The sequence below is a fragment of the Felis catus genome, chromosome F1, assembly GCF_018350175.1.
Source record: "Felis catus isolate Fca126 chromosome F1, F.catus_Fca126_mat1.0, whole genome shotgun sequence".
Lineage (NCBI taxonomy): Eukaryota > Metazoa > Chordata > Mammalia > Carnivora > Felidae > Felis > Felis catus.
The window spans coordinates 29,102,664-29,114,531 of NC_058384.1; the positions used below are offsets into that span (position 1 = coordinate 29,102,664).

Here is an 11,868-nt window from a genome sequence, read left to right on the forward strand (position 1 = left end):
ATTTTCATTTCATTTCATAGAGCTCCAAAGAGTGCTTCCCATATTTCTTGACTTGAGAAGAGAAATTGCAGGGAGTGGGAAGGGTGTTTAACCTAAGTCTAATAATACTATATTTGGCCAATTGTTAAAAAAAAAAAAAAAAGTCCAACGTTACTGTTTCCACACCTCATGAAAGAAAGAAAAGGTGTTTTATCACTAAAAAGGTAGGAAAGATGAACTATCAGACAAAGGAGAATGCTTTAAATTGAAGAATTCTAGCTTGATGGAAAATTCTACGTGTCCTGGGTTTTTTGTTTGTTTTTGCCTATGTATGAGTTCACTGAAGACTAGGGAAAATGTCAGTCTGGACTTTGAGACCCATTTCTCAAAGACACCTTTGATTTCAGTACTCAAGAATTTCTTTTTTTTTTTCAACGTTTATTTATTTTTGGGACAGAGAGAGACAGAGCATGAATGGGGGAGGATCAGAGAGAGAGGGAGACATAGAATCGGAAACAGGCTCCAGGCTCTGAGCCATCAGCCCAGAGCCTGACGCGGGGCTCGAACTCATGGACCGCGAGATTGTGACCTGGCTGAAGTTGGACGCTTAACCGACTGCGCCACCCAGGCGCCCCAGTACTCAAGAATTTCTTAATACTCTTAGCTCCCACACATTTTTATCCCTACGTTAAAAAAAATTCACGTTGATTCTCAGTCTGGAAAGGATCTGATTAGATTACTACTTATAATCAGTATTATCTTAATTCAAAAAGATCTTTGTATGGTCTTACTCAAACATATTTAATCTGTTTTGGATTCCATTTGACTGGCAGCATTTAAAAAATATTTTTTCTTCTTGCTGTTTTTCTTTATGAAAGATTTTACACATAGACAAAGATACAAAGAATACAATTTTTAAAAAACCCATGTAATAATAGTGATATTTTTCAGTCTTGCTTATTTCCCTCATAATATTTTTTGGAAATAAGCCTCATTCTTCTGTAAAATTTAATATCTAAGGATCATGTGCTCTAAACATTTTGAAAATAAGAGAATAAAAAAGGAAATCAACATTTTTCATAGCCTCTCCATTCAGAAATAAATGTTTACATTTTGCCATAAATTATTTAGCTCTCTGTCTCTTTTTTTTTAATGTTTATTTATTTTTGAGACAGAGAGAGACACAGCATGAACGGGGGAGGGTCAGAGAGAGAGGGAGACACAGAATCTGAAGCAGGCTCCAGGCTCTGAGCTGTCAGCACAGAGCCCGACGCGAGGTTCGAACTCACGGACCATGAGATCATGACCTGAGCCAAAGTTCAACGCTCAACCACCTGAGCCACCCAGGCGCACCTTATTATTTAGCTCTCTTGTCTGTTTCCCCCCCATACCCCGCCTTTTCCCCCTCTCTTGTTGGTCCGTCTGATCATCTTATGTATGATAAATAAAATGACTCTTCTCATTTCTTTAACTTTTCCTGTAGACAATCAAATTCTCCACCTCCCATCAGACGCCAACCCACCTGGAGCCGATCCTCTCTGGTATGTATAAAGTCTGCAGTAATCAAATGGTCTGACTGTTGGGGATGGAATGTCCTTTTGTTGCTCAATTGAAAGGAAACATGAAAGGGCATCATGACCAGGTGAGATCTTATGAAAACATAGAAGAGCATCAGTCAGCCAAGCAGGTGTCATGAATATTCATGTCCCATTTGTGCCCCATCACGTGGGACATCCATGTGCCCATCCACAGCCATCACTTCTTGAAGTATGGCTCAAGGTTCACCCCCGAAGAATAAGTCTTAAGGTTGATGAGACCGTGTTTCTTCAGCATGTGACCTATGGTGTGTGTTTTTGTCCATTTGCTCATCTGTGATTTTGTCACTGTTTCTGGTTGTTACATACACATGTCTTTAGTTATAAGCTCTACAAATTCTTTTGTATTTGCCACCATAGATAGATCTTAATAAACTAGTCAGAAAATGCTTTTTGAATGAACCCAAATTGAACGAGTTTAGTCGGTGGTTTCAAGTTAGGGTATTTGATGGGGAAGATTAATTATATATCTTCTAATTTTAAGACCAACAAAATCGATTTACTGAATTGATCTACTTTTCTATCTAATCTAACGTTAGCTTTTTTCATTTTTTAAAAAATTTCTCCTCTTGGGGCGCCTGGGTGGCTCAGTCGGTTAAGCGTCCGACTTCAGCTCCGGTCATGATCTCACAGTCCGTGAGTTCAAGCCCCACATTGGGCTCTGTGCTGACAGCTCAGAGCCTGGATCCTGCTTCAGATTCTGTGTCTCCCTCCCTCTTTGCCCCTCCCCTGCTCATGCTGTGTCTCTCTCTGTCTCAAAAATAAATAAAAACATTAAACAAAAAATTTCTCCTCTTCTGAATAAGGAAACGCAACTCTAATTTCAATACATCTGTTCTTAGGCTGTGTTTTATTTTGAGGACTACTTTAGGATCATATCATAGAAAGATGCAGAAAAGTGACCTTTAAACATGTGACCTTTAAAATTTTCTAGGTGACCATTTCCTTCGAGTTGATAGGAGAATAAAATTGAATTTTTCCTCATACACAATGTATACTCTATAGCACATCTTTAACTTGTCTTTCCAAAGGAGAGTTTTGAGGAATTTTTTTTTTTTGTCTGGAAAATGCATAGACAATGAACTCTTAGAATTCTAGAGTTGAGCCATTATGTCATCACATTCCTGAGTACCCAACATGAATATTATTAATCTCGATGTCATGCATAGTGTCTCACAAGTGGCCCTTGCCTTGGAGGTCCAGAGGGTCACTTTGGGCTTTTCCCTTGTGGCATTGATAGATTTGTTCATGGCACTGGTTTCTTTATACTTCTCCTTTGTGAATATTATTTTTTTTTTAGACTCCACATGTCTTCATTAGGGAGATGATTTTTCATTTATGTCCATGAAACACCATGGAGGCCAAGTATTTTAAAGCTGTCTTGTGATTTGATCTCATCCTAATTATCTGGAGAAGATAAAGAGGTTTTCGTATTTTATCTGGGTGAAGACAGTCTGCAGGAAGCCAAGTTCAAGGCTCCTCCCTTTCTTCTACCTTTCAGGGCAAAACCATATTACCAGGAGTTCCCTGGGATGAGTGATATTGTCTCTTTTTGGCTTCCTTGCTGAGAAACAGGACTGCTATTTTTCTCTTGCCCTTCTGCTGCCTATATTACGGCGTCTCACTTGTTTCTATATTAGCAGGTCTGGAAAGATAGAATGATATGCACTATATATAACATAACACAATATTATATATATAATACGAAGAGATGGAATAAATAAGATCCCGAAATGGTATTTGGAGGATTAGCTGTTATTATCCTTTGCTGTACACTTATGCCAATTCATAAACAGTCACTTGCTTATTAGATTTTTTTTAATTCCAAAAAATTGGATTTTTAAGAGCAAGAGAAGGCAGTGAGCCAACTTTACCTTACTATGCATTTCTATTACCTCACGTGAATCCCTTCCCACTGTTTTTGTTTGTTTGTTTTAAGCCTCAAAACTGGCTGTCCTACGCTGGAAAAATTGAGTTGAATTATGTACCACCAAGAAGAGGAAAATATTTTAAAATTGCAATTCATAAACCAGCCAAAGGCGGGGGGGGGGGGGGGGGGAACAGCCAAAGGGAATATTGAGAAAAGCTGGTACAGCACCTTCTTTTTGGTACCATGAACTCCTTTCTTAGATTAATTTCAATTCCTTATTTCTTCTTTCTTGACTTTTTTATTTTTGGATCCCTTATCTTTATTACCTTCTTTACGTGCCCTTTTGATGCTTAAGCATTATTTGTGGCAGGCAAAATGGCAGATGAGTTATTTGCCCAGCCTCAGATTATGGCAAGTGTTCTTCCAGTATTGAGGGATACTGAGAAAGTGTGACCCCTGCTGGCTTTGCGTTTTTTTGGCTTGATCTCAGCCGTTCTCCTAAAGCAGTAATATTTAAACCAGTATCTATGAGAGTAATTTCAAAATAATCGAATATATCCTGTTTGGTGGTTTACAGGCTTAAAGTTTTTTTAAAGATTTTTGTTTTTTAGAGTCAAAACTTTTTCTTCAAAGAAGCTGTCGCTGGGCATCCCAATATCTAAATAACATAAATATTGTTGGTGATAAGGGGAGGGAAGAGGTGTGATTTGATTGGCTAGAAGCTGAGATGTACTGAGGCTCGGTAATTTGCTGTAGATCACGTTAGCAACTAATCATATTTCCTTTGTCGGCTCACCAAATATTGAGCTGATCTAAACTTTTTTTTTTTTTTCTTCTGAAAGTTTTATTCTTGTCTGCACCAGGAAGTTGTTCAGGTTGGGTCTAAATAACCATCTTTAAGGAGTCTCTTGGAAAAGAGTAGATGGTTGAACTAGATTTGCTGCAAGACCTGTCCACATTGGGTTCTGCAACGGGGGGTCCATAAGTGGTCTTGAGAACCACACACATATTGTCGCGGGTCACCATTCAGATTTTTATATAAATTTGCAACCGAACCCAGCTTAACACCACCCCCATCCCTATTGGAGGTTGACGTGGTGCTGTAAACTAGGGTCATAGGTGCAGACAATTTTGGTTACAATGAAACCGAGTTTCCCCTTATTGTTATTATTCTTTAGGTCGAATATAATAAATCTACATGTTCTGAATTACTCCTTTTAAAAGGGCATTGGGAGTTTTGCAAGCATATCAGGAAATAGACTAAATGTTAATTACAGCTTCCTTACCTTTCCCACCTTGAGCCAGCTGCCTTATTTCCCTCCGTTTCTCCAGTCCTAGACTTAGTGATGAGATGGGGGTACAGATGAGTCAAAGAGGGACGAGTCAAGGGTGGACCAGCAGAGAGGCCACAGTGTGCTTCCCTGCAGACGTGGGTGAATGATGGGCTGTCGTGTGCTTGGGCTGGTGCCCTGTGAGATTCCACGGCCATTTGTGCCACGGCCTTCCCACCTGTGCTGTCTTTTCTGTTTCAGCCCCGACAGCAACCGTACATCTTGCCTCCCATGCACGTCCAGTGTGGTGAACACTACTCGGAAACACACACTTCGCAAGGTAAACCGTGGCTTGTCATTTTCCCTTCTTGAGACGAAAAGTCGAGTACCTATCAGCGGTGAAGAAGTTTTTTTTTTTTATTTCTTAGATGACAGTGATACTTTTGTTTTAACTTTGTCATTGTCTGAATGGCAGCAGGTGGCGGCTTCGATTTGTGAAAGGCATAGCGTGTCATTTGCCCCCGCGAGGAAAACGTTCCCAGAATTGGCTGCCGAGGGAGTTGGGAGAAGGCAGTGAGCGAGTTCCTTGTCTCCTCCCTCTGATGAGTGGGCTTGGAGAAGAGAGAGGGACAGTAAGCCCCACGGAATGCTCTTCACCCTCGTGACCCTTATCGAGCACACAGAGCACACAGGCGTCCAGCTTACTTAAAAGAAAGGCACAAATAATCTCCACTCCTCTCTTTAACTGCTGCCTGCCATTTCTCCGGACACCTGTTCTTGCCTCAGAGCAAATGGAGTCTGTTTTTTATTCTTTTTCTCCCCAAACACTCCCATGCCAAACGTGTGAGAAAATCCGTCCTAAGAATAATGGTTCTAATAATAACAATTACCATTTATAGAGCAGTTCCTCTCCCTAAGCACCGTGCTGAGCACCGTGCTAAGCCCTTGCAACGTATTGTTTCATTTAATCCTCAAAATAAACCCACACGATAGGTACTATTACTAGTGCCATTTATAGAAAAAGAAAGTGGGGCGCAGAAAGGGTATGGGAGGAGCTTTGAGGTGAAAAATGACTCTTGAGCCAGCGCCCTCTTCGTCATTACACTAACTGCATCTCAGAAAAGGAACGTTACTAAACTTGGGTGTCGGCAGTATGTTGAACGGATAATGCGTTTCTGTGTCACCATAGGCTGGCTGTTTTGAACCTCTGTCCTGTCAGAGTGTGAGTGTGGAAACTATAAGATAGTCAAGACTCTTTAATCAAATACTCCTTTTTATAAGCAGACGAGCAAAGTTACCCTGCTTCTGTGGGAAAGCCCCAGAGCCCATAGAGATGGAGAAGTGGCACACCTTTGTTCCTGGGTTTTGCTGGTTTTTCTTGTCGATCTCAGCTCATCTGGTCTGTGAGCACACTCCTCCTCAGGCAACTGAGCATTTTCAGTCACCTTTTCTGGTTGGTGGTTTTTGGTTTTATTTTTTGCCTTTCTGCCTGTCCTCCTCTCCTTTGCTCATGCTTAAATCCAGAGTGTGAAAATGATGAACTTTGCTCATCAGAAAGTGTTTGGGCAAGAGGTTGCCTTCCTAGGGTGTGTGTGTGTGTGTGTGTGTGTGTGTGTGTGTGTGTGTTAAAGAAACCACGGACACCTAGTATGGGCCTGACTTTAGCCATCTACGTTTTACCTCTTTAGGAGCCTCCCTAAACCACTATTAATTTTAATGTCAAGTGACCTCAGTGATGAAGCCAATTCTAGTGGAGAGTTGTAGGCAGTGGCCAAAAGAACTCCTGGTTCTGATTTTGCCCTCCATCGGTTGCTGATCAGAACCAACTAGCCATGCGTGCTGACACCTTGACTGCATCCTTTGTCTTGTGTCTTTACGAACGCTCAGGAATTCCTCGGGGAAGGGGACCTTTTCCATTGCTGTCCGGAACATAAGCTCCAGGTATCGGTAACTTCAAATGCATCGTCCTGTTAAAGCTCTTGACTTCCTGGCCCAAATAGCCGGTCCCGTTGCTGGGCCCTGGACAAGAAGACAGGTTTACCCAACATGAGGGCCATTGTTGGTGCCTGATTTCAGAGCTCATGGCAAAATGGAGAACTTCCCCAGGTGATAACTATTCCAAACGTGCCTAGCTTTCTTTGATTGCATTCACTTTCTCTTTTTAGTATGCTTTCAAGTGTTCTTTCTGTATGTTGGTGTCTCACCCGAGAGTTATTAGTTTTTCCATGGAATACGTCGGTGGAGACCACAGGATTTCACTTTTAATGACCTCTGAAAGTCACGTCCAGGAGTGTGAGGATGAACTTAGTTGAAGCAGGGTGATGTGGACGTTCACGGGCCTTTGTTTGATTTCTTGTAGACAGCATCTTCCATGGGAATGAAGAAGCCTTATACTGCAATTCCCACAACAGCCTGGACTTAAATTATTTAAATGGCACCGTCACCAATGGCAGCGTGTGCAGCGTTCACAGCGTCAATTCCCTCAACTGCTCCCAGAGTTTCATCCAGGCTTCTCCTGTGTCCTCCAACCTCAGTATCCCCGGGAGTGACATCATGCGGGCCGACTACATCCCTAGCCACCGGCATAGCGCCATCATTGTGCCATCCTACCGGCCGACCCCCGATTATGAGACGGTCATGCGGCAGATGAAGAGGGGGACCGTGCACGCCGACAGCCAGAGCCAGTCTCTGCGGAACCTCAGCATCATCAACACGCATGCCTACAACCAGCCAGAGGATCTGGTGTACAGCCAGCCCGAGATGCGGGAGAGGCCCCCCTACGCTGTCCCTTATGGGCCGCAGGGAGGCTACGGTAACAAACTCGTCAGCCCGTCTGACCAGATGAACCCAAAGAATAACATGGTGCCGAGCAAGCCGGGGGCAAGCTCCATCTCCCACACGGTGAGCACCCCAGAGCTGGCCAATATGCAGCTCCAAGGCACCCAGAACTACAACGCGGCCCATATGCTCAAAAACTATCTCTTCAGGCCGCCGCCCCCCTACCCACGGCCGCGCCCTGCCACCAGCACCCCAGACCTCGCCAGCCACCGTCACAGGTACGTCAGCGGCAGCAGCCCCGACCTGGTGACCCGCAAGGTGCAGCTCTCGGTGAAGACCTTCCAAGAAGACAGCTCCCCAGTGGTGCACCAATCTCTCCAGGAGGTGAGCGAGCCCCTCACGGCCACCAAGCACCACGGCACGGCGAATAAGCGCCACAGCCTGGAGGTGATGAGCAGCATGGTGCGGGGCATGGAGGCCATGACCTTGAAATCGCTCAACATCCCCATGGCGCGCCGAAACACACTCCGGGAGCAGGGGCCGCCCGAGGAGGTGCCGGGGAGTCACGAGGCTCACCAGCTTCCCCATTACCACCACAAGAAGACCCTCTCGGATGCCACCATGCTGATCCACAGCAGCGAGAGTGAGGAGGAGGAGGAGGAGGCCCCAGGGTCGGTGCCCCAGATCCCCATGCTCCGGGAGAAGATGGGGTACAGTGCCCAGCTACAGGCAGCCTTGGCCCGAATCCCAAACAAGCCCCCGCCCGAATACCCTGGCCCGAGGAAGAGCGTTAGCAACGGGGCCCTGAGGCAAGACCAGGTCAGCCTGCCTCCTGCCGCCGCCAGGGCTAGGGTCCTGAGGCACGGGCCGGCCAAGGCCATCAGTGTTTCCCGAGCGGATCAGCTGGCCGTGGCCGGGCCTTCCCTCGGTCCGTCCATCTCCGAACCCGACCTGACAAGCGTGAAGGAGCGGGTCAAGAAAGAGCCTGTGAAGGAGAGACCGGTGTCTGAGATGTTCTCCCTGGAAGACAGCATTGTAGAGAGAGAGATGGCCATCAGGGTAAGTGTCCTCCTCTCCCACGGCAGGGTTCAGCGGGCACTTCAACGCACAGCCTCCTCCCCACCGCCCCACACAGCTTCCTCCACTCCTATTCCATGACTCTCGGCTTAAAGTATGAAAGCACATGTGCTCTGGGCCCTGAAGAAGGTGCGAGGCTTATTCAGGGAATCTGTTAGGAAGTTAGAGAATCAGTTGGCATTTCAACAGGTAGCGTTTCATTTCACAAAACTTTGTATTTTTACCCCTTTAGCTAAACCTTCCGTTTTTCATTCATGGCTTCTAATTGGTACACTTGGCCCAAGGCGCTGTAATGGCGTTAGGATGCTGTAGGTTGGTTGTTGAGATCAGCCTCTAGGCCAGCATCGTGCTGTTTATTTGGGGTCAAATTTCCTGTGTGGGAGTGGCTAGGAGCTCTCCTTCCTAGGACTCTTGTTCATTTTTTTAGGGGGAAGCATCCCCCCTCCCCCCCCCCCCCCCCCCCGCAATTTGATAGTAAAAGAGCAACATCCCTTTAGAGCACACCTTTGTGTGGAGATCCCTCTCCCAGGAAGGCCCACCAATATCGACCGGACCACGACGCGTCCATTTTATTTTCAGATTTTCTTTCAGTAGATGGTTAACACAGAGCAAGAAAACGACAGTATTACTCAGAAGTTCACCATTGAGTTTCGGCTCCCCATTAAGCTCATTCTATCAAAATTCACACACACGCGTGGAAACACACGCATACATATACGCACACTTACGACATTTGAAGATGCCTGATATCAGACATAAGTAACTCTGATTCAGGGTATGTACCAGCTTGGGGGCCGGGTAAGCTGTCAGAGCAAGAGTGTGTAGGTAACAGGTGCGCACGCAGAACGACAAAGTGAGTTAGCTCCTACTAATGAGAAAATGCCAGATTGTAGTTGCTACTTTAAAAAAAAATTTCAGAACGCCATTGCTGCTTGTTCTGGGCATTTTCACAACCTCAAAAAATAAAAAATCATTTCCTTTCATCACAACTAATCAAGCCCTGGTTGACTCATCCTCTGTGGGCACCACATCGCTGCCACAGGGTCTCTGCCACTTAGCAACTCCAGAACAGTGTAAGTGAAAATTTGCTCTGATGGAGTTCTTAGACTCCCTTCCTTTTATAAGTCTCCCTGCACCGCAGTGGTAATCAAGCTGAAGAGAACAGTCGAGGGCCCACGGTTTAAGGAAGCCACGTTTGTGGGTTCCGGAATCTAAACTGCAGCAACTTTATTACTTTAGACAGAACCTTCAGAACATTCCCCGCAGCACCCTTTTGGCCACCAGTGGAGCAGCGCTAAGGATCTGGTACAGGAATAACTTTTTCCACTTTTTGCAAACCTAGAAGGAAATCGTGAAAGATGTGCTTGTGCCTCCCCTGGCCAATATAACCGTTTGGCTGACAGATGGAATGAAACGCGGGGGTGGCGCCACGGGGGAGACCTTTCCCAGCTTGGAAAAAGTAACGCATTGGTAGAAATGGATTTTCAGTTCGTCTTGGCCGCCGGCCCCTTGACCACAACTCAAGAACCTGTCAGCCCAGGCAGCCAGCTTTGCAGTCACCCCTGCCCACTTGATGTTTATTGACGCCTACGTGGTCCCATAGCCTCATGTTGGTCGTTCATCCCCTCCTCTTGTTACCTGTGTTCAACAAAGCCCTCTATCCAGACCCACGGCATTGGCTTTCTACGTAGAGCTTCACAAAGAAGCAACGGGATTTTCCACTGTTTTTCCCCTGTGTTCTGCCACCCCATCCATGTGGATAATAGTGAATAGCTGATTCCACCCCTTCGTTGTAGTTCGGGAACATCATTACCCCATCCCTACTTCATTCTCCCATTGATTTTTTTTTTTTAATTATATATACTCAGGTGCTCAGAGACCACAACTCTTGTCTGAGGTCTTGACCTTAGAGAAAGACTAGGAAGTTCTTCAGTGAGCCAGTGTGCCAGCGAGATAGCTGCTTTTTTTTTTAATGAAGAAACTACCCCCCCCCCCAAGCCCCGTCCATGCCCTTCCCACATCTCAGATCCTCCTCTGCCCTCCCCATCGTGGGCAGCTTCTGCCTGGCTTGTTAGGAATGGATAAGAACGGAGAAGGCTGTCCAGGCCTCTCTAGGATACGAAAACAGTGAGAACATTCAAGCAAATGGGAACTGGAGGGGCGGCAAGTATGGTGAGAATGTGCCCTGCGGGCAGCTCTCTATAATGTTGGAGCCACTTGTCCCTTTGATGGATGATTCAGGCCTGCAGTGGTGATAGCTCCTCCTTCCGGCCCCTACTGCTGCCTTGAGGACATTTCAGTGTTTGTAGCCCCTGAACCTGAAATCAGGTGCCAGGAAAGAGAAAAGGCCAAATCAGACTTTTGAGTTATTTATTTGTTATCTCTGGCAACGAGCTGATAGGATACGTGAGAAGGAACTAAGAGTAATCGTTTATCACTGGGGTTTCAGTTTTCACCAGGTCCCTAGTAATCTTTTCCTGACAAAGATAAATTAGTTACTTTTTGCCTCAGGCCCAGTTAGTATCACCTGATGGTACAGGTGGGAAGGAAGCAGCAGGATTGTTAGGAGGACCTGGGAGACATTTTTTCTGAGAATTTCGCAGAGGGAGATATTCCTATGGAAGGAGATAATGAGGCGGGGGCGGTGGGGGGTGGCGCGGAAATATTTGTCACAAAAACAAACTGATAAGCTAGCAAACAAGCAAAACCCCCAAATTTAAATCTGGAATCTTCAAAATCTTCCTGGGATTGAGCAACCAAGGCCAACCTTGTGGCTGAAGGTTAATGGACACTTCTCTCACTTTATCACAGTTAATCTTCCTCTGAGATGTTCTTTAGTTTGATGGGTCGGCCCTGTCACTGAATGAAGCATCTTAGTGACAGCCATCACTCCATTCTGACTATAGGTGGCATTGAGAGGCTGATGGGATATAGGGTTGTAATGCCAGCCTGCCCCCCCCCCCCCGACTTAGAATAATCTGCCATCTGCTGGCACCAGGGCTCATCGCCACACCTCCCTGGGGAGCGCGTTTATAAATGACACACTAAGAAACAGAATTACTTAAAACCTGGAAAAGAAACCGGGGAGAAGATGATGACCCCTTCCTCTGGGGCAGCCAAAGGAATCTGCAAAGGAGTTTTCACTTCTGTTAGGATCAAAATCTTAAATGCTGTTTAACTCCTCCGCCTGTATGCTTTAGGAAGTCCCTCTGTCCTTCTGTCTTCTAAGACACAGTTGTTTTGAGGAAATGCTCTTACAGGCTTGCCTGAGGACAAGGAGATTTCTTTTACACCTCGG

General features: G+C 45.6%; 1 protein-coding gene across 3 annotated transcripts in view; it reads left to right on the plus strand.

Annotated features, from left to right (window-relative positions):
* The window catches only part of PTPN14 (protein tyrosine phosphatase non-receptor type 14), a 178,991-nt gene that overhangs the window by 140,904 nt on the left and 26,219 nt on the right, over positions 1 to 11,868 (plus strand). For all 3 annotated transcript variants that reach the window (XM_003999294.6, XM_006942777.5, XM_019821801.3), the window contains exons 11-13: positions 1,463 to 1,520; positions 4,977 to 5,055; positions 7,075 to 8,552. In XM_003999294.6, coding sequence (XP_003999343.1) covers positions 1,463 to 1,520; positions 4,977 to 5,055; positions 7,075 to 8,552 — 1,615 coding nt within the window. The remainder of the gene's footprint in view (positions 1 to 1,462; positions 1,521 to 4,976; positions 5,056 to 7,074; positions 8,553 to 11,868) is intronic.